The sequence below is a fragment of the Panthera onca genome, chromosome B4, assembly GCF_046562875.1.
Source record: "Panthera onca isolate mPanOnc1 chromosome B4, mPanOnc1 haplotype 2, whole genome shotgun sequence".
Classification (NCBI taxonomy): domain Eukaryota; kingdom Metazoa; phylum Chordata; class Mammalia; order Carnivora; family Felidae; genus Panthera; species Panthera onca.
This window is the reverse complement of record NC_138345.1, coordinates 138,552,212-138,571,328: the sequence shown is the minus strand read 5'-3', so window position 1 is coordinate 138,571,328 and position 19,117 is coordinate 138,552,212. Positions and strand designations below refer to the sequence as shown.

Here is a 19,117-nt window from a genome sequence, read left to right as displayed (position 1 = left end):
AAGGTGCTGGAGGAAAACGGCCCCCGCGTCTCCAGAGAGTGACGAGGACAGGGCAGGTCCAGGAGCAAGAGAGGGAGCGGGGCAGCGGAAGCCAGTGATGCCACGGGTCGGGTAGCGACAGAAGCTCCCAGCCCCTCAGGGCGCTCATGTCTCGGTCCGTCCTTCCTCCCGCTCCTGTCAACTCAGACCCTCGCACTCGTACGAATGAGAGAGCAGGGGCACCAGCACACACAAAACAGTCCCCCAGTCGAGCTGGCCCAACTCAGGGAATGACCCATCTCCCCAAGCCCCCTGGGGCTGGTAACCGGGCCCCTTGACACTGCCCACAGGAGGGTCGCGTGGCTCCCGTCGGCCTGCGAAGCGTGGTGAACGCACGTGCACAGGCCACCCTTGCCGAGAAGCCCCTTCATCAGACAGCAAGCCTCTGGTGAGAAATGAAAAGCCAGTGTCGCTTCCAGGGTGAACTGACTTTATTTACAAACATAAACAGGATGATCCTGCATTTAAATGGCAGAAATTCCATCCCTCAAGGTCAGAAAAGTGACATTTGAAATCGATAAAGTCTCACATTATGATTCAATCTGTTTTCGAAAAGGGACAAAAATGTCTTCAGTTTTGGGAAAAAGACCAAAACATATGAAAACATCAAACAATGTAGGGAAATGATACATCGATGCTTGGGCCAGAACACGGCAGGCGGGTTTTTCTCCGCAAGATGCAAACAAGGCTCCTGGTCCTCAACTGCAGCAGGACCCTCCCCCGCTCTGTCACTCCGCGGTCATCAAAGGTAACGGGAACCCACGCTGTCCTCTCCAGCACAATCATTCTGGCTACTTCACTCAAATTAAGCCTCGGGCCCCACTCTCGAGGCCCCCCCGTGTGGGAGCCTCACTCGGACCACCTCTAAGCCAGCAGCCGAGCTGAGGCCTCCGCAGGTACGGGCGTCGGGCACGGCGCCGCGACAACGGTCAGGAAAGCCCAGCCCGAAAAGCGCACCCCACGAGTTTCTCTCTTCAGGTGGAAGTGCCCCTACTCAGCTGTGACAGAAGGGGTCCCGGCACAGCGCGCAGACGCCCGCACAGCCTCCGTCCCTGGGGCAGCCGTCTTTGGGATGAACCTAGCCCGTGGGGTCCCTCGGAAAACCTCCAGCAGCCAAACCCTGCTCCGGCCTTTCCCCCACCGCCCCCGTCACCCTCCAGGTCTCACTGCCCTCCCGAATCGGGTCCTCAGGAGCACACGTCTCAATATCCTCACGACACCCCTTTGGGTCTACCCTGTGTCCCACACTGAGCTCCGGGGAGGCCTTAGCCTGACACTCCCGTCCCTCCCCAGGGCGGCGTGCGGCACCCAGCACAAAGCACGCATCTAGGAAAGGTGTGCAGGCACACAACGCGCCTAAGACGGGCCGTGGTCCGTGTCCTCGGCCACTTCCTGCGACGCCGAGAGGCCCCAGTCCTCATTCCTGCTCTGCGTGGGGTTCTTCGCCCAAACCACTTTCCCAAAACCACCCCCAGCACGGGGAGACCCACAGCCTTTCTGGGGAAATCCCAGCCATCGGTCTGACAGACACCAAGTCCACAGAGACCCGACCGCGGGGGGCAGGCTTCTGGCAGCTTGCGCCTCCTGTGGGACCAGGCCCAGCTGCGGTTCCTGGGACGATCAGACCCCTCAGGGCCAGCTGCTCCTAGGCCCAGGGCAACAGGGGAGAGGCTGAGGCCTAAACCGTGTGCCCTGTGAAGGGCGGGCGGCCCTGAATCCAGTTCTCCGCGTGTGGACGGCGAAACGGCTCATTGAGCGTGTGGACGGCTCACCTACATTTGGTGCTGGTGCCACTGGGCGTCACGGGCAGCAGACTCTGCAGGCGAGGGGACAGCCCCACCCTCTAGGAGCCCTGCCGCGCCCTGCTGCTGGCACCGTCTCCAGATGCGCACGCACGGGGTCTCTCACGAGCCGTCACCCCGCAGAGGAGACACGCGCCCGGGTGTAGAAAGGGAGGCTTCCGAGGGGAGCAGCGGCCAAGCCGGGCACGGAGGCAGGTGGCAGGCCCAGGGCTCCCGGTGGCCCTGGTTTCAGACCGGAGCGGCGTCTGCCTGGGGTCCGGGCCGGCAGGGGCTCACCTGAATACCGTCCAGCAGCCTGCTCATGCACCAGTACGTGTCGGCCTCCACGTTACGCAGCACGTCGGTGGGCACGCGGGAGACGTCGGCGGCATCCACGTCCTCCTCCTCTGTGGGCCGGGAAGCATGGAAAAGACAGTTAACCCATGGGACACACGCCACAGGGCGGGGCAGGGGCAGGGGCGGGGCCGGTCTGAGACCCAAGGTCGGGCCGGGGCCCATTTGTCCGGCTCCAGCTACACGCCTCTAAGTGTTCCCCCTCATCACCTACTGGTTCTCAATTTTAACACCTAGTTAGCTGCAGGTAATTAATATTCTGAGTCTTCTCCAATTAATTAACATAATTAATATATTGTAAATTATTGCTTCTCAGGCATTTTGCATCCTAATCAGAGAGGGCCTAAAATAGATTACTTACTCCTGCCACAGATCTGAAAGTTTTCTCTTAAGGTGTTTAAAATCCTGCTTCTCACACAGTCACGTACTCATTAGACAATAATTTCTCTAAACCCAGGTTTCCAAGGTTAGAGTTTCCAAAGCCACGCTGGGCGGAAGCCCCTGTGCTGCAGGCGAACACCCAGGAAGCAGCGGAGGATGTGTGTGCAGAACAGGGGACGGTGCTCTGAGCAACCTCTCTCTTCGAGGGTAAAAAACCCAGAGAGAAAATTTAAACGTGGGGCGTCTGGGAGCCTCAGTCAGTTAAGCGTCCGACTTCGGCTCAGGTCACAAGCTCACGGTTTGTGAGTTTGAGCCCGCGTTGGGCTCGTTGTCAGCACAGAGACCACTTCGGATCCTCTGTCCGCCCCCTCTGGCCCTCCGCCACTCACACGCTCGAGCCCTTGGTGTCTCTCTCTCTCTCTCTCAAAATTAAATATTAAAAAAAAACTTTTAAAATGCAAAACAGATGCCTGATTGAAATGGTTTATCAGAAGTTTGAAAGGACTAATTTCAGATCCTTATAAAAACTGCTATCCTCCAGCATGAAACTCCTAAATGTTTCAAAAATTGAGTATTCTATTTTTTTATTTACTTTTGTTTTATTTTGCCAACATGCACGGCATCCTTGCAAGGCAAATCTTTAAGAAAAGAAGCAATTCCACCGAGAATATATTTAGAAAGTTCGAAGTGGGCAGAAATGACAATAATTATAAGAGTAATAATTGCTAACACCTGTTGAGCAGGTGTTGGCCACCAGGCGCTCCTCTCCGCTGTTCACGCGGACGAGCTCGTTAACCTCCGTCACCCGTCTGTTATCACCGGCGCTGCACCCTTGGAAACGGGGCGCAAACAGCGGGCACGGCCCAGAGCCGGCGTCCGCGACCCCCCACGGCACCACGACGCCACGCTCGCTCCCAGAGGGCGCTGGGGCTCGCGCTGCACGAGGCCTCGAGCAGCGGCTCCTCGGAGGCTCCCTGACACGGCCTCGCCTCGCGCCAGAGCCACCGGAACCACCCTCCACTCGTTCCCTGCTCGCAGTGACACTCACGATGGCAAAAACAGGCCGGGGGGGGGGGGGGGGGGGGGTTGGGTCCGGGTGCCAAAGCCAGGCCAGGCCCTCCACGCGGGCCACGCGGGTCTCCACAGGCAGGCCCCACAGGGTTCACGCTCATGAGGACGCATCCTGGCCAACCGTGCTCTCAGTCCCCGGGGCGCCCAGGAGCATGTGTGTAGGGACTGTGACCAGACGGTCATTCCGTCCCCCTCACCCGTTCAACTCCCTCGCTCATTCAACAAGCCCTTCTGTGTTCTGGTTGGTTTGGGGTTTGTTTTATGGAAACGCGGTTCATGTACCATAAAATCCACCTTTTTAAAGCACACGATTCAGTGGGTTTTAGCGTACTCCCAGAGTCAGATAACCGTCACCACCACGTAATTCCAGAACATTCTCAACCACCCCCAAGCAAGCCTATGTGCAGGCACTCCCCCAGCGCCTGGCAACCAGCAATCGGTGCCTTGCCTCCGTGGGTCCTCCTGCTCGGACATTTCAGGTAACGGGGCCGCGTAGCACAGGGGCCGTGCGGCTGGCGTCTATCACTCAGCACCGAGTTCCCAGGGCGGATCCAGGCCGCAGCCTGTGCCAGCCTTCTGTTCAGTCCTCTTTTGGGTAGGACAACATTGCGATGCACGCATGAGCCACACTGCCCACCCCTGTCCCTTGTGGGACACCAGGCTGTCCCCACACCGGGGTCATGCGACAACACACAGCAGTGATCTCTGTGCGGTGGCACTGTCCCTACACGCCAGGGCCTGGAGTGCAGAGATGAGTAAGAGGCAATGCCCCCCCACCAAGTCCAGAGCCCCTCCCAACACAGGATGTGCTGAGGAGAGTCCCCAGGCTGGCCGGGCCGGCTCTGAGCTCCCTCCTCCCAGCCTGCACGTGCCCGTGACACGTGCACTGTCCCCAGCTGCCCCGCGGGGCTGACACTCTCCCTCCCACAGCCGGGCACCCCTCTGCCTCACCCCGGTACGGCCCGGCAAGGCGCCTGGCCTCACGCTCGGCTGTCCCCGCAGGCCAACGTCTGGCCTGAGCACACCCTCCGACGGAGCCCCACCGCAGAAACGTTGGCTCGGGACGTCTGGAGGCATCCGCTCCGCCTGTTTACAGAGGAGGAAACTGGGTCTCCCGGGGCTCACTGGCCAAGCGCACGAGGTCTACCCGACATGACGCCGTCCTGCTGAAAGATCAAGCTCGCGGGCACGAGTGTAAGTGGCCTCCTCTGGCTTGGGCGGAATCAATCCAACATCCCACCAAACTAGAGCAGATTGACGTTACCTTCCAGTCCCGGGAGCAGGCTCCGTGACGATCATCAGGGGACTCCTCCTGAGATGTCTGCCTTCAACAGTCTCTCTTTGGAGGGCCTTCAAAGCACCGAGATGTCCCCTCAGCTGTCACAGCAGGGAAACAAAGCCTGCCTGGCCTCCAGCCCTCCCCTGGCTCCCAGGGCAGCGGGGCCCCCGGCACAGGGCACAGGCGGCAGGCTGACGCGCACGAGCCTCGGAGACCCTTCTCTGGTCTGCTCAGCTGGCTTACTGCTTCATCCAACATCAGGTCGGCTGGGCAGCCTCATTACGTGTCACTTCCCACAACGGGCCGTTTGTTACTCCTCAAGGTGATGAGGTAACGGCATTTAACCCAGAGAAACCCTGTGCCGATCTGTCTTCCAAAAGCTCAGAGAATGGAAATGACCCTCATTATCACAGTGAGTTAAATGTCCACCCGCCCAGGGAAGTCACCCGCCCACATGGGGGAAGGCACAGAGGGCGGCACAGAACACTCCAGAAGCCCTACGCCGCAGTCACAGGGTCAGAGCCGACTACAGAAACTCCCGAGGCTGGCACTGCCGGCCCCTGGGGGTCCCCGCAGGAGACCGGGCACCAGCGGTTTCTGGGGTCACAGCCCGGACCACACCAAGAGCAAAATCAGCACGTTTAGACAGGTCCTGTCGGTGGGACACTAAACTTACCAAACCATCCACCGTGAGCCCCGGGAGCCTCACCACTGCGGGGCAGACACAGGTTCTGAGTCAAGACCCCAAAATGGCCAACGGTTGTGACAGGTTTTAACCCAAAGGTACATGCCTCCCCCGGGGCATGCTGTCTCCACATCCCTGGGGCAAGGAGGGGCACCAGGCGGGGAGGGAACCTGAACGGGGAGCCACCGGGGAGCCCTGGGGCCGGCAGCCATGGAGCCTGTGCCACGTAGGACGTCGCCCCCAAACGTGTGCCACGCCGAGTGACAGGGGAGAGGCCAGGCGCACTGCCCGCTGAGATCGCCAACGAGAGGAAACCACGGGAGTAGAAGGATTCCGGGCAATCCCACCGTTCAAAAGAAGAAACAATTCAAAGGAGGAAATGGTACATTCAAGGAAAAAAGAGAACAAGCAGAACTTGCTGTCACATGGAGGGGCGCCCCAGACCACACCGCAGGGGCCTGGCCAGAGCAGGGGCTCTGGGGTGCCGAGCCCTCTGGGCCACGTGGATTTGGGCTTGGCTAATCCTGACCCACGCCACACAGCCCGCAAGCTGCCGGAGGCTGCCAGCTGCCACGGGAGGTGGGTGCCGCACAGAGCACCCCTGGACTGGCCCCTCCACGCCCTCCACGGCCTTCTCCCAGCCAGGTGGTACCACAGGCCCCGGGAGGACAGGGAGGGGTGGCGCGGACTCTCGCGAGCCATGTTTATGCCCAACACGTGACGGAAATTAACGGAATTTAGGCCACCCTGTTTCATTTGAAACTGGACCAGACCCTGTGTCCTACTTTGTCCCGTGAGCACGAACATCACCACCAGCACGTGCCACACCGCGGGAGCACCACCCAGTCCTCCTCCCACGCTGTCCGCACACCACCTTTCAGGGCCGAGCCCTGCACCCCACGGGCCGCGAGCTGAGAAAGGGGCAAGCTCTGGTCCCCAAGCCTCGGGCGGCAGGGAGGCCAACATGGCCCCAGCTCACCCAAGTGGCACCTGGGGACTCAGACAAGGCACCGGCCAGCCCGGGGCAGGTCAGCAGCCTCACGTGGACCACAACTACACGTGAAGGCACAAGATGTAAAACAGCCGTCTACTTTAGAATATCTCACTCGCCTTCTCAAGTCATAAAAAGGCTTTAAGAGACAATTTAAATAAATTCTTTGAAAAGGCTACCCTGCCATGTTATTGTTGAAAACGCAATTTGTAACATAATCCCATCTTTATCAACAACGCCATTTCTATCAAAAACTCCCGCCTTTGCATGTCGTACATACACTCATGCAGAGAACGCTGCTCAGAAGGATGCCAGAGACAGGACTGTGGTGCCCCCGGGAAAGGTGGGGAGGGGATAACTACCACCACTCTTTACTCTTTACAGAAGGGTAGAGAATAAATAGAGCGACAAATTTTCACATAGCACTTACGACTTTTGTAATAGGGGGAAAAATACTGTTTAAGCAGCGAGGATGGTTTCACGAAGGTCTATCTTTTCTACAGATAAACATCCCTAGAGAAGAAGTTCCCAAGAGTGGTGGTACTGTCCTTCTAAGTGCTCCGAGAAGCTTGTGGAGCATTTGGGGGTCAGAATGATTAGGGTGAGGGGACCTGCTGGCATTCAGTACTTCCCATCCTACAAAGTGTGAACAGCACTGCACAATTAGCACATCCAGAGCCAGTCATGACTATCCCATAAGACTGGGTGGGTGGGTGGCTGGATGGGCCAGTGGATGGGTGGGTGGATAGGGAAGTGTGTGGGTGGGTAGGGAGGTGCATGGGTGGGTGGGTGGGTGGGTGGGTGGATGGATGGATGGATGGATGGATGGATGGATGGATGGATTGGTGGGTCCATGGATGGGTGGCTGGCTGGCTGGCTGGGTGGATGGATGGATTAGTGGGTAGGTGGGTAGAAGGGTGAATGGGTCAGTGGATAAGTGGGTGGGTGGGGGGGTAGGTGGATGGATGGGTGGGTGGGTGAGTGGGTGGGTAGGTGGGTGGATGGATGGATGGATGGATGGATGGATGGATGGATGGATGGTTTGGTGGGTGCATGGATGGATGGGTGGGTGGCTGGCTGGGTGGAAGGATGGATTGGTGGGTGGATGGGTAGGAGGGTGATTCAGTGGGTAGGTGGATGGGTGCTTCAGGTGGGTGGGTGGATGGGTGGATGTGCGGCTGGGTGGCTGGGTGGGTGGATGGACAGGTGGGTGGGTGGCTGGGTAGGTATAAGGAACTCGTAAAAGAATGGAGAACATTCAGCCTGGTAAGGAAAACACCACGATGGGATATAAGTACTACCTTGCAATATCCAAAAACTACCTTGGATAAACAAAAAGCAGAAATTTCTCGTCCATGCTTCCACACCCAGAGAACTGGTAGGGTCAGCGGGTAAGTAAGAGGCAGGTTGATGGGCTCAAACTAAGGATGTGGGTGATGAGGCTGGTCACCAACAGCAATGGCGCCCGACACCACCGAGGCACGGAGCGCTTCTTAGAGTCTGCAGAGTGTCCTCCTATGCCAAGGCCCACAGCATCTGAAACAGCCTGCGGAGGTGAGCATGCCCACCTGACAAAAGGCCTGCAGGAGACCAGCGTGCCAGGAAGCAGCCGAGCCTGGCCAGGAACGGAGTCAGGCCGACCACGGTCAGCCTCTCGTTCTCACTGAGGCAGGGCGAGACACGGACGGAGGCCTCCGACTCTGCAAGGAGAGGGAGGGACCGTCGCCGCTCACTGACAACCTGTGCCTCTATGACTCTAGAGAGGCACAACCTCACAGCTACCACAGCACTCCCCTGGTCACAAAACCTGTGGTGGGCAAAAGAGCCTGTCACCACCACAGGCTCACTGGAGCTTTGGGTCGCGTGGGGACTCCCTCCTCAGAGGCTCCGCTCCCACGACAACGCCTGCCCACCTCCCCGAAACATCAGCGTGGGTCCCGGAAACGGCCCCGGTAGCACAGGCTGGGATCCTGTAATGACCAGGGAGCACGAGAAAGTAAAAAGGCCCGGCACGCGGCCAGGCTCTCCCTGGCGGTGAACCAAACGGGGCGGCTTGGTAATCACAAAGGGAGAAATCCCTCAAATTTACACAGACCCCGTGACTTCAAGGGACCCCACGGCATGGATCACCGAGGTAAGTGTGGCCGCCGGCCTCACAAAGCATGAGCCGCGGGTGAGAGCCGGCACCTGCTGGTGAGCAGCGCAGGTTAGGGAGGGGAGCACACCGGGGCTGTTATGACTGCGTTAATCACCCGCATCGCACAAACCCTGCAATAAACCTCTTCACGTAATTAGGAGCTTAACTGGTAATCAAAAATACTCTCTACTTCATAAGCTCGCTGGAATCACTCTACGGTCTAATCTTTCGCACGGCCCAACTTGGGAGTTTTAAATTTGAAACCCTGACACTTTGGTGATGGAGGTTTTAGCACTTAATTACATAGACTTGGGTTCCAAGGCGGAGGGGAAAGTCCTGCTATGGTAAGAGCGGTACCGCAACTCAAGACTGTAAATTCACAGAACTCCGTGGCTCAGCAAAAACAACTGATGTTATGATCAGATTGCTTCAGCACTACGAATGTTTAATGCTAATATAAAGAATGTTCAACTCAAGGTTACGAATAAGCCACCATCAGAAGTCCCAATTCTGTTATGTGGATGAAAACCTGTAGCCCACAGACATACAGTCAGCGCACGATGGGACAGCAGCAGACGATGGTCACAAGTCAAGGACAAACCAAGGACGATGCGCTCACTACAGGCCAGGCAAGATGGCATGATGTGGCCACACCCACCCATCAGTCTTCAGGCCCCAGGCGGGCCCCAACGACAAGAACCAACCTCCACCCCAATGCGGCCGCAGTCAGGGGTCCCCAGCCCCACACACAAACTGCAGGCGGGGGGGGGGGGGGGGGGGGGGGGGGCAGCTGCCCCTCCATCCATAGGGGGCGCCCTGCTACCGGCTCCACGCAGAGGAGCGCCCTTGACCGTACCTGCACCTGCGTGGGTACCGAGGCAGACAGCGAAGGGAAAGTCTGTCTCTTTAATGATCCTTGCTTCTGTAATGTCATTTTTGTAAAGGGAAGAATTTTAATTTCACAACAGTCTTTTGGCTTGACTAGATCTTTGACTTTTTAATAACGCTGCGAGGAGGAGTTTCTGTTGCCCGAAATGCTACTGGCTGAAGTACCGATGGGCCGTATTAACATGGGCGGAGGACCTGCACGGTAGGAGCCGGGCTCGGGGAAGGCGGAGGACAAGCTACCAGGAAGCCCAGAGGAAGCCGGGGACACATCCACTCACCCACTGACTCCTGATTCACCATTCTCCGTTTACCGGGCTTACTTACCATGCCTGGTGACCACTTACTTGTAGAGAGATGTAAATGAAAAACTGGCCACAGGGCAAGTGAGCAGTGTGACAAGGGACAGGTGGGAGGCACGGCAGGTTCAAAAGAGCAGAGTCCTCGCCCCCTGGCAGGCAGGGCTCTGGCAGGCGTGGCCTTGGGGCTAAGCCTTGAAAGATGGTGGAATCAAGCGTTCCCCAGGAAGGGGAAGAAGGCGGCGTATGGGAAGGCGGGAGAGGCAAGAGCCAGTACGCCGGGGGGGCGTCCCCAAGACCCAGGCAGTAAACCCGTGGGGCGTCCCCGTGACCCAGGCAGGAACAACTCGTGAGGGTCACCATCCTGCAGCCCCGGGTGCCGGGCCCCAGAGCTGGGCTTCCTGCTGGAGGGAAGCAGGAGCCCTGGAGATGGGTGCGCATCAGGGTAACTCCTCACACGGGCGTCTGCCAGCAGGGGTGCGGGCAGAGAAGGGATCCCATCTGGCGTCAGTGCCGTGGGAACAAAAGCAGGCCAGAGGCGGTGGAGACGTTCCCAAGCAGAGTCTACAAACCCCAACCACTACTGAGGCCCAAAGGAGAGTCTGGGTCCCCCTGCCGATGCCCCTCTGGTGAGGACAGACTGCCAGAGAGCCCATCAGCCCCCCACCATGAGACAGAAGAGGACAGAAGGCCCACGCTGGCACACCAGCATGTGCACCACCGTCCTCTGTGTTTCCTGCACGAGGGTCACCAGCTGCACCCCCACACGCCAGGTGGTTGCTCGTGCTCCCCCTACGCTAAACGGGAAGCGTCCCTTGGGAGCAGAACCGTACTCCCCAGGTCCCCAGCACCCCCGCGAGGGCCCAGCGCACGGCAGGTACTCGATAAACATGTGCTGAGCACGTGAATGAACCCAGCCAAGAGCTCACGGTGGAGGAAGGAGGGATTCCATAAACAACGGGTGGAAAGAGTCTAATCCTGATTTCTCCAGTTAAGAGAAAAAATCCAAATTACTGCTGAATTCAAGACCATGTAGCAAGTCTCACTCATGACTCACTTCTACCAATGACAACGCTGAGATCAACAAGTGTCCACACTGTAGGGAGTGCTCGCGCAAACATCATCACGCACGACACACAGGCTCTAACCGCTGCCCTTCTCCGAGAGCCCAGGGTTCTCTGAAAAGAAGGCCAAACTCTTTCCTAACGTGACACGGCCCCAGAAAGTTCTGCCGGCTGCTGAGCTTGCCTCGGAGAACGGCAGACACGGTGTCTCGGAGAAGCGGGATGCACGTGTGAGCCCAGCGTCCCGGTGCGCGGGCCTCACCCCGTCCCCGCGCCTCCCGCACTCCACACCTCCACGGACACGCGCGTCCTCAGAGCCCGCAGTGGCCGCCAGAGGCGCTGGGGACCTCCCGTTGGATCACAGGACGGAAGTGCTCAGTCACATACAGTCACAGCATTTAGGGACACAAAGAAACACACGTAGAAAGGGGCAGGCTACCTTCTTCCTGGGCTGTGTTGCCATCAGAGGACCGGAAAGACCCCCATCCTTCAGAAGGCAGACGGCAGACATTTATACAGACAGTAAGCTTGCCTGAGTCATGATAATCTGAGAGCGCAAACTGATCATAAATCAACCCATTAAACTGATTTACTCCCTTCACCTAATTAAGTCAAAAATAATTCCTCGAAGGATAAATGGGTCTTTAAATCAATCAGCAAAATGCTGTCTCACTCAGACCATTAATAATGCAGCCAAATGGAAAGAAAGATTGACCGGCACAAGACTGTGCGTTCCTGAAAGCGTGGGTGCACGACCTCCAGGGGGGTCAAGGGGTGCATGTGGGGTGCTCCCCATGCTGAAATGTCACCCAAACATGTGAGCAGACATCTCACCCAGGGTGATGATGACAGCCAGACTGCAGTCTCAGCCCCAGAGACGCCTGACTGCTCGTGTGCGCAGGTGAGAAAAACCCTCTCGAGGAAAAAGCCCGGGACACAAGGAAAACGGGTCTACGTCACCACATACAAATTTTAAATGATGTCAAGTAGGAAAAGAATGAGAAAGTATAACAAATTGGGGAAACATCTGCATTTGGGAAAACTCTACCAAAAATTACTATGCAATGAGAAAACACATAAGCCTGCTGAAAACTACCCGACAAAGTTACTTATAAAAGTAAATCACCTCAGAATATAAAGAATGGTCAACAGCACTAGCCGTAAACACATTCAAAAACATATAATGAGGTACAGCATTCACCTGTTTCATAAACTGGTCAACTGTCAACGTTTAAAATACCCACTGCGAGGGGCGCCTGGGTGGCTCAGTCGGTTAAGCGTCCGACTTCAGCTCAGGTCACGATCTCATGGTCCGTGAGTTCGAGCCCCGCGTCGGGCTCTGGGCTGACGGCTCAGAGCCTGGAGCCTGCTTCCGATTCCGTGTCTCCCTCTCTCTCTGCCCCTCCCCCGTTCATGCTCTGTCTCTCTCTGTCTCAAAAATAAATAAACGTTAAAAAAAATAAAATAAAATACCCACTGCGATACCAGTAATGGGAAACAGATCGTCTGTGAAGGAAACGATAAACGGGTTCTGAAAAACCACCTGACAGAGGACGTCAGAGCCCTTGAGAAGCCACGAGCTCCACTGAGCCCAGATGGTGTGCCAGGCGTGCGAGGGGAGCAGCGGGACGTGGCGGAACATGGCCCGGCCCTCGCGTGCACGGCTCACAGTCTGGCTGGGGACTGGGCTCCGAGGCGCGAGTCCTGGTGCTAAATGAGAACCAGCAGGCCACCCGTGTGCCCCCCGAGTTGGATGGTGAAATGGGAGGTTACTTGCGTAAGATGCCATCACACTTTACGGGCAATAACACAGCAAGAAGCCAAGAAATTCCCTTGCACAAAGCCATGTTGCAAGTACCTTTCTTGCGAAGATGATGTAGGATCTGAGAGTGCCGGCTAATTGGAAGAGATCGCTGCTCTAACTGATGGACGCTCCAGCTCTCGCTGACAGCTCCAACAAGGCAATGCCGGCTGGGGCCATTGACAAAAGACTAAGCTGCTTTCACTGTCCATGCTTGGTCCTCGATAAATCATTCAGACACATCAACTCCCAAACCCCACTCGTGCCTTCATGCTACTTACACCCCAGTTGGGAGTCCTCTGACCCAGCTCACAGCTAGACGGGGGCGTGGCCCTCCCCAGTGCCCAGCTTCTGGCTTTCACGCACCAAGACTAAAATGAGGTTTATGGCCATGGCCCCCGCAGCAATTCCCACACGCCTGTGTAAAGGCTGCCTGTGGTCACTCCCCAGGCACGGCCTTGCCAGGAGCCAGGCTGGCAAACCACGATTTCAGCAGCCCTGGCAATGCCCTGGCAGCCCATCAATCAGGAATTAATACATTTCAGCACATTCTTCCCTCTGTGTTACAGCCAGCAAATGAACCATAAACGGGGAGTAAAATACTGCTTACACTGTGACTATCCCAACCGGTGGAACACTACCATGGAAAGGGCCTGCGGCACCGACAAACAAAATCTGGACGCGCGGTCTGCACACCGGACCACGAGGTCAGAGCAAAATGGGATGTTTCCTTGCCTTTTCTGAAACCTACTCCTGCTCTAAAGAACCGTATCCACTGTGTGACTCTGAATTGTCAGTAAAAAAGAAACGTGTCCCCCTGAAAAGAACATGCCAACCTCATTGAAAATATGGGGCCCTTCCCTTCCCCGGTTGATGGCCGCCACGAATGCTACAGGTCACCGGAGTCAGGAGGGCCTGCGCAGCCGCCGCAGGCCGAGAAGGCACGACTCTGGAAAAGGCCAACAAAGAAACCCCTTGCTAAGTAAGCGACAGTCGGCTGATGTGCACACAGCTCCGCGGGCCCCCTGCCTGCCCTGAGAAGCCCGCGGATAGAGCGTGTGTCCCAAGCTGCCCGGCCTTCCTACACAGGCGCCACCGAGCCAGGGCTCCAACCCACAGCAGAGGCAACGCCTCGGCACCTGCCAGGAAATCGGCAGCCGACGGCGGCAGAGGCGGGGGGGGGGGGGGGGGGGGGCAGGCGGGGCAGGGGTCCCCTCCCCCCTCTACCAGCAACCGCCGCCCACACTCCAGTCCCGAAGATCTGGCATCACAGTGGGCTCTCAACAGCCCCTCCTGCTGGAGCCCACAGAGCACGTTGCATCCAGGAGGTTTCTATTTCCCTCAAGGTAAAAAGAAAGCACACTGGGAACTGAGGCTCCGTGGCCATTCCATTCAGAGCCAACAAACTTGGCCGGGAGACCACCACACAGTGGCTGCAGCACGAGCACCCAGGCCTCAGGAACAGCGGGGCCCAGGGCTGCGTTACGATCTTTTCTGCGCGTACTTTTCGCTCAGCTTTTACAGGACTAGAGTTGCCCTGCAAAGATAAATTTGTATGCTATTGAGATCTGACATTCGTAATGAGAGTTTTCCAATTTGTGGACACTACTTGGAGCCCTGCTTTAGGAAGGTGGGCAGGAGGTTGTGGAACCAGCGCTGCCCCGTGAGCGGGCCACAGCCCTACTCGCGGCAGGCCCTTCCTACAGCAAGGAATGCCCCGTGAGCGTCCTTCATTCAGGAAGGATGTGATCCACGTTGAGAATCAGCTCCTCGAGACAGACATGTCAAATGAAATCGGCAGGTAAAGAGTAAGGGCATTTTAGGGCTCCTGACAGATACTGGGGAACACTTTCAAGGAGGGCTCGCGATTCATGCTACAGCCCGCGTCCTCCAAGACCACCGTCCCCACCAATCTCTCCCATCTCCGCTCACCGCAAAGGCACAAACAGCTCAAGAGAACGAGGCTTACTGTGCATTTCTATATTTTGCGGTGAAGTATGACTTTGTGTCCGCAAGTGTCTTTGTGACTGTTCCTTGAAGTCATTCTTGATTCACTTGGTCCCCAGTGGCGGCCACACAGAGCAGGAGGAGGGTTCTCCTCACCCCGGGAAGGGCCCTCCCTGGTTGGGGTTCAGACACCCGTGCCTCCTTCGGGAAAGCACACTCCGCACGGGCAGAACCACATCGTAGAGCACCTCCCCCAGGCCACCCACCGGGCTCGGGCATGTGCGCTCCACCTGGGCCCCTCACCAAACATGCAGGAGCCCAGTCGCTGTGGAAAACCCGCAAGAGACTAAGCGACCCACATTACTAGCGCCGGGTTAACCTGTCACGGTCCCCACACACTCACCCCGTCTGACCAGCAAACTCTGCGGGGCACACACTTGTTCCCTGGCCATCGCGGAGGGACGACGGTGCCCAGACCCCAGCACCGTCAGCCCTCCGTGAACTGAGCAAGCCCGCCTGCTGCCTGCGGAGCCCCTGTGGCGCAAAACTGTCGCTGACCGACGGGCCGGGTTCACAGCCTTCTGGGTCCCCACCAACCACACCGCCTGAGAAATGGCTTTCGGGCTTCTTTGTCCTGTCTGTACCTGGATTGGAAGACGCATGATGGAGGACGCAGCACCAGATGTTACAAACCCTGGGGCAATCTGGCAACTTCCGACGCTGTACCTCACACAGTTTCTGTATTTGTGTCACGGGGGTACAAGCTCAGTGGCTGGGCCTAACAGCGGGTGGTTCAGACCTAAAGATCTGACTGCCGTGTGAAGGTACGATGTCACAGACACCCACTGCGGTCTGCAGGCGATAGGCCGGGCGCGGTCACGGGCGAGCCCAAGCACGGGTCCGCACCACTCAGGTGACGCCCGACGGCCATCCACTATGTTTTCTGAAATCCTTCACCGGCTTCTTGAAAGTGAGACTGTTCTCGTGTACTGACCAGTATGTGTTTTCTCCAGGGCAGAGAAGAGGGCAGGACTCAGCACGAACACTACCTGGGATAAGAGGTGAACCAACCCCAACCAGCACTAGCTTCTGGGCAAGTGAAGGGGCGAAGACCCCCAGCAGAGCCTCAAAGGCCTGTATCCGTGTTGAATCACTTTCTGGCCATTTCCCACTGACAGTATGAGATTCTCCTCCGGCTAGGAAGGAGGAGGCGTGAGTTTTTTGTTGTTTCGACAACATGTATTTTCTTCGGTGGAGAGGGTCATCCTGCTGTTTTCAGCGGGGGGCACAGGGTACTCACCGGGTGCTGTGCCCGCACCTGCACACAGGTCAGTGGGAGGGCCCTGGAGCCAAGTGTCACAAAGATGCCAAGAGAAAACAGATTTCTGTTTTCTGGCCCAACGCTGCATCTCGTTCAACCTCTGTCACAGCGACATATGCTGCCAACGAGCAGGAAACGGGCCACCCGGCTCTCCTGTCAGTCGTCGTAGGGAGAGAACCGGTTCAATCACAAGTAGCAGTCGAGGTGCCCGACCTGTCTTAGGCTCGGTCCCCGGCAGCCAGTTGCCACTGGGATTCTCCTTCTCCAGGCACTGGAGACAAACCCTGGTCTTAGCCTCTGACACCACCCTCCACGGTCCGCGTGTGGGCAGACAAGTGCTCAAGGAGACTGTGGACATCACGGAGGCATCTGGTGCCCGGGGGTGGAGCCGGAAGGCGAAGTAACGCAAGTCTGCTCTGAGGACCACAGAGCCAACTGAAATCCGAAGGCACGCGTGGACTCAGGTCAATACGATGAGGGAATCGGAAAAGGCCAAGGCCATGCTGATGCTCAAAAGGACCTAAGACCTGAAATACGCCAGAAAACTAAAATACCACACAAATGCGCCAAAGCACAAGTGAGCACAGTGACGGTGCCAGGATGCTCAGGAAAGAGGCTGTGGGGACAGGGGGGCCCTGGTCGGCTCCGAGCGGCGCAGGAACAGGGTCACGTGAGCTCCCGGCTGCAGCGCTAGAGAGAGAGGCCAGGGGTAGGGGAGTGAAGTGGTGGGCCCTCCCTTCCGAGGCCCCCGGCCTGTGTGTGGCCACAGGGGCACAGCCTGGGCCCCCGCAGGCCTCGCAGACGGGGGAGGGGTGGCCGCACCGGCCCACACCCATCCTCCAGGGCAGTGCACGTCCCCCAGGCGGCTGAGTCCAAGGAGCCCCCCCACTCACGAGGCGTCTCCTCCCCACCACCACCCATTCCCAGCTGTCCCCTCCCTCCTGGCAGGGTGGCCGCAGACAGAGACGGTGACAAAACCGACATACGGGAGCCCCAGCCAATGCCCCACCTGTCACTCACATAGCTTCCGGGCCGTCTTCCCTTTACTGTTTCATCGTATGACCTGGAAAGGGTAGGCCACGACCCCCAGGCCCTGCAGTGCAAGGAGCAGCAGAAAAATGCTGGCTGAGGGCTGGGGGGCGGGGTGGGTAGCAGGGGACAGTCAGGACACGTTCTCATCGTGGGGCTGCCTCAGTGGGCCACAGCCGATACAGATCTCGTTTCATACTTAATTAAAAACTAAGCTCCACACTCCAGTCAGGTGGAAAAAGTGACCCGGGGTGGAGCTCAAAGGAAAGCATCCTCTTTCTCCGTGGGGTTCGTGCAAGAGCCCAAACGCTCAGGGGGCGCGGCTGCCGCTCTGGTGCACGAGAAGCCCGGCCAGGGCAGGAGAGGGTTCTGGTCACCAGAGAGGAGTGACTGTTCCTCTCGCGCTCGGAGGAGTCAAAGGAGGGGCAGGGGCTGCACGGGGCCATGAGGTGCTGTCTTCCTGGAACCCCGAGGGAAGGGCCCGGGCACATGGCGCAGCCGACACACGAAGAGCTGGTGGCCGGGGCCCCGCAGGGACCTGATGGCGGGAGCAGGGGCCACGCCGAGTGGACACGCGTGCCCAGTTCCAACGGCCCGTAAATCACAGCTCTCCGACGGCGCGAGTGCCGCCCGCGGGACACGGCCAGGGCCCCACCCCCACCCGACGACACAGTGGGACCACGGGCACTGCGCTGCGGAGGGCCAGGGTGGCAAGCTCTGCCGGCCCCCAGACCCCCGCCACAAGGGAACCAGAAAGACCGAATCTGGGTTTAAAGCCTCTGGCTCCAGGGGACCCCAGGGGACCCCAGGCACGGACAGACACGGAAGGAACTGCAAGGCCTTCGCGCGGTGCCCTCAGGACCCGCTGACGAGCTACCACGCACTGCACCACCACCTCTGGGGGCTCGTGTCCCGGCATTCCCACGGCCCTGCCACATCACAGCACTGTCTCCCGCCGGGGATGCAGGAGCTGTGGGGGCCCTTTCGGTGGGGGGACGGGCACAGAGCTCCTTCTACAGAGCGCCCGTCTCCAGCATCTGTCAGGGACGCCGCCCACGCCTCACAGGGACGGCCGGCCCTTTCTGGCGGAGGCAAGCTGGTCCCTCGGCCGAGGCGTGGGCGCGTGCCACCCTCCGGCAGGACGGCCTCCCCGGGGCTCCACATCAGCACCCACAGAGCGACTGTGGCCTCCACTGCCAGGCCTTCGTTGTCTCTAAACTGTCACGTGCACAGGCGAAGAGCGGGCGCTCTCAATGGGTCCCACAGACCCCGGCGTTCGATGCCTAGACCGGCCACATGGCTGGCTAGAAGCTGGAGACCACTCCCCCCGTCCCCCCGCGACCATCCCATGAAGTGTTCATGCTTCCCTGCAGATGCCAGAGGGAGCCCCCGACTGCCCCGCCTCACCTCCCGGGCCCCACCGGTGCGGCCCCGCCTCCTCAGGCTTCCTTTTTTCTCCTCCGGACCAACCCCCGGCATCCTTCTGGGACCCGGTTCAGGCTGGGTCCGGCTCCAAGCCTCGGCAACCGAGAGGATGTAAATCTCAGAAAATCTCAGCTCCCAGAGAGCCAGAGCTCAAGGGTGCACAAGGGTTCCCCGCGAAGCCCTCACACGACAGGGGAGGGGAGCGACGCCCCGCCAGAGCCCGGCAGACCCTCCCTCACACCACTGGGCCGCGCTCACCATCTGGTGGCCGTGCCGCCACCTGCCACCTCGCCAAACGGAGCGCCGGCCTGGCCCGCGGACAACAGCCTCCGCGTGCCTTCCCGACACCACACCCTGAGGATCAGACCGCCTCGGGGCTGGAGCAGACGTGACGTACACCCCGGGCAAGTCCCCCTCAGGGGTGACCAGGCTGGCCTCCAAAAGAGGAGCTCACTCCAGCTCACGATCCGGACGTGGAAGCGACCTTCCTAACAACGCTTCTGTGACGACACTTGATTCTTGTAAATAATCCGGAGGACACAGAAAAGCACGCAAAGGAAGGGCGAAGCATCCATCAATACGCCACGCGGGCACCGCTGACCCCTTGGTACACGTCACTGTATTCGGT

At 58.5% G+C, this 19,117-nt stretch overlaps 1 protein-coding gene across 3 annotated transcripts in view; it reads right to left on the bottom strand.

The window, feature by feature from the left end:
• Window positions 1-19,117, bottom strand: part of TBC1D22A (TBC1 domain family member 22A) — a 320,419-nt gene that overhangs the window by 135,978 nt on the left and 165,324 nt on the right. For all 3 annotated transcript variants that reach the window (XM_078449286.2, XM_078449287.2, XM_078449288.2), the window contains one exon: window positions 2,118-2,227. In XM_078449286.2, coding sequence (XP_078305412.2) covers window positions 2,118-2,227 — 110 coding nt within the window. The remainder of the gene's footprint in view (window positions 1-2,117; window positions 2,228-19,117) is intronic.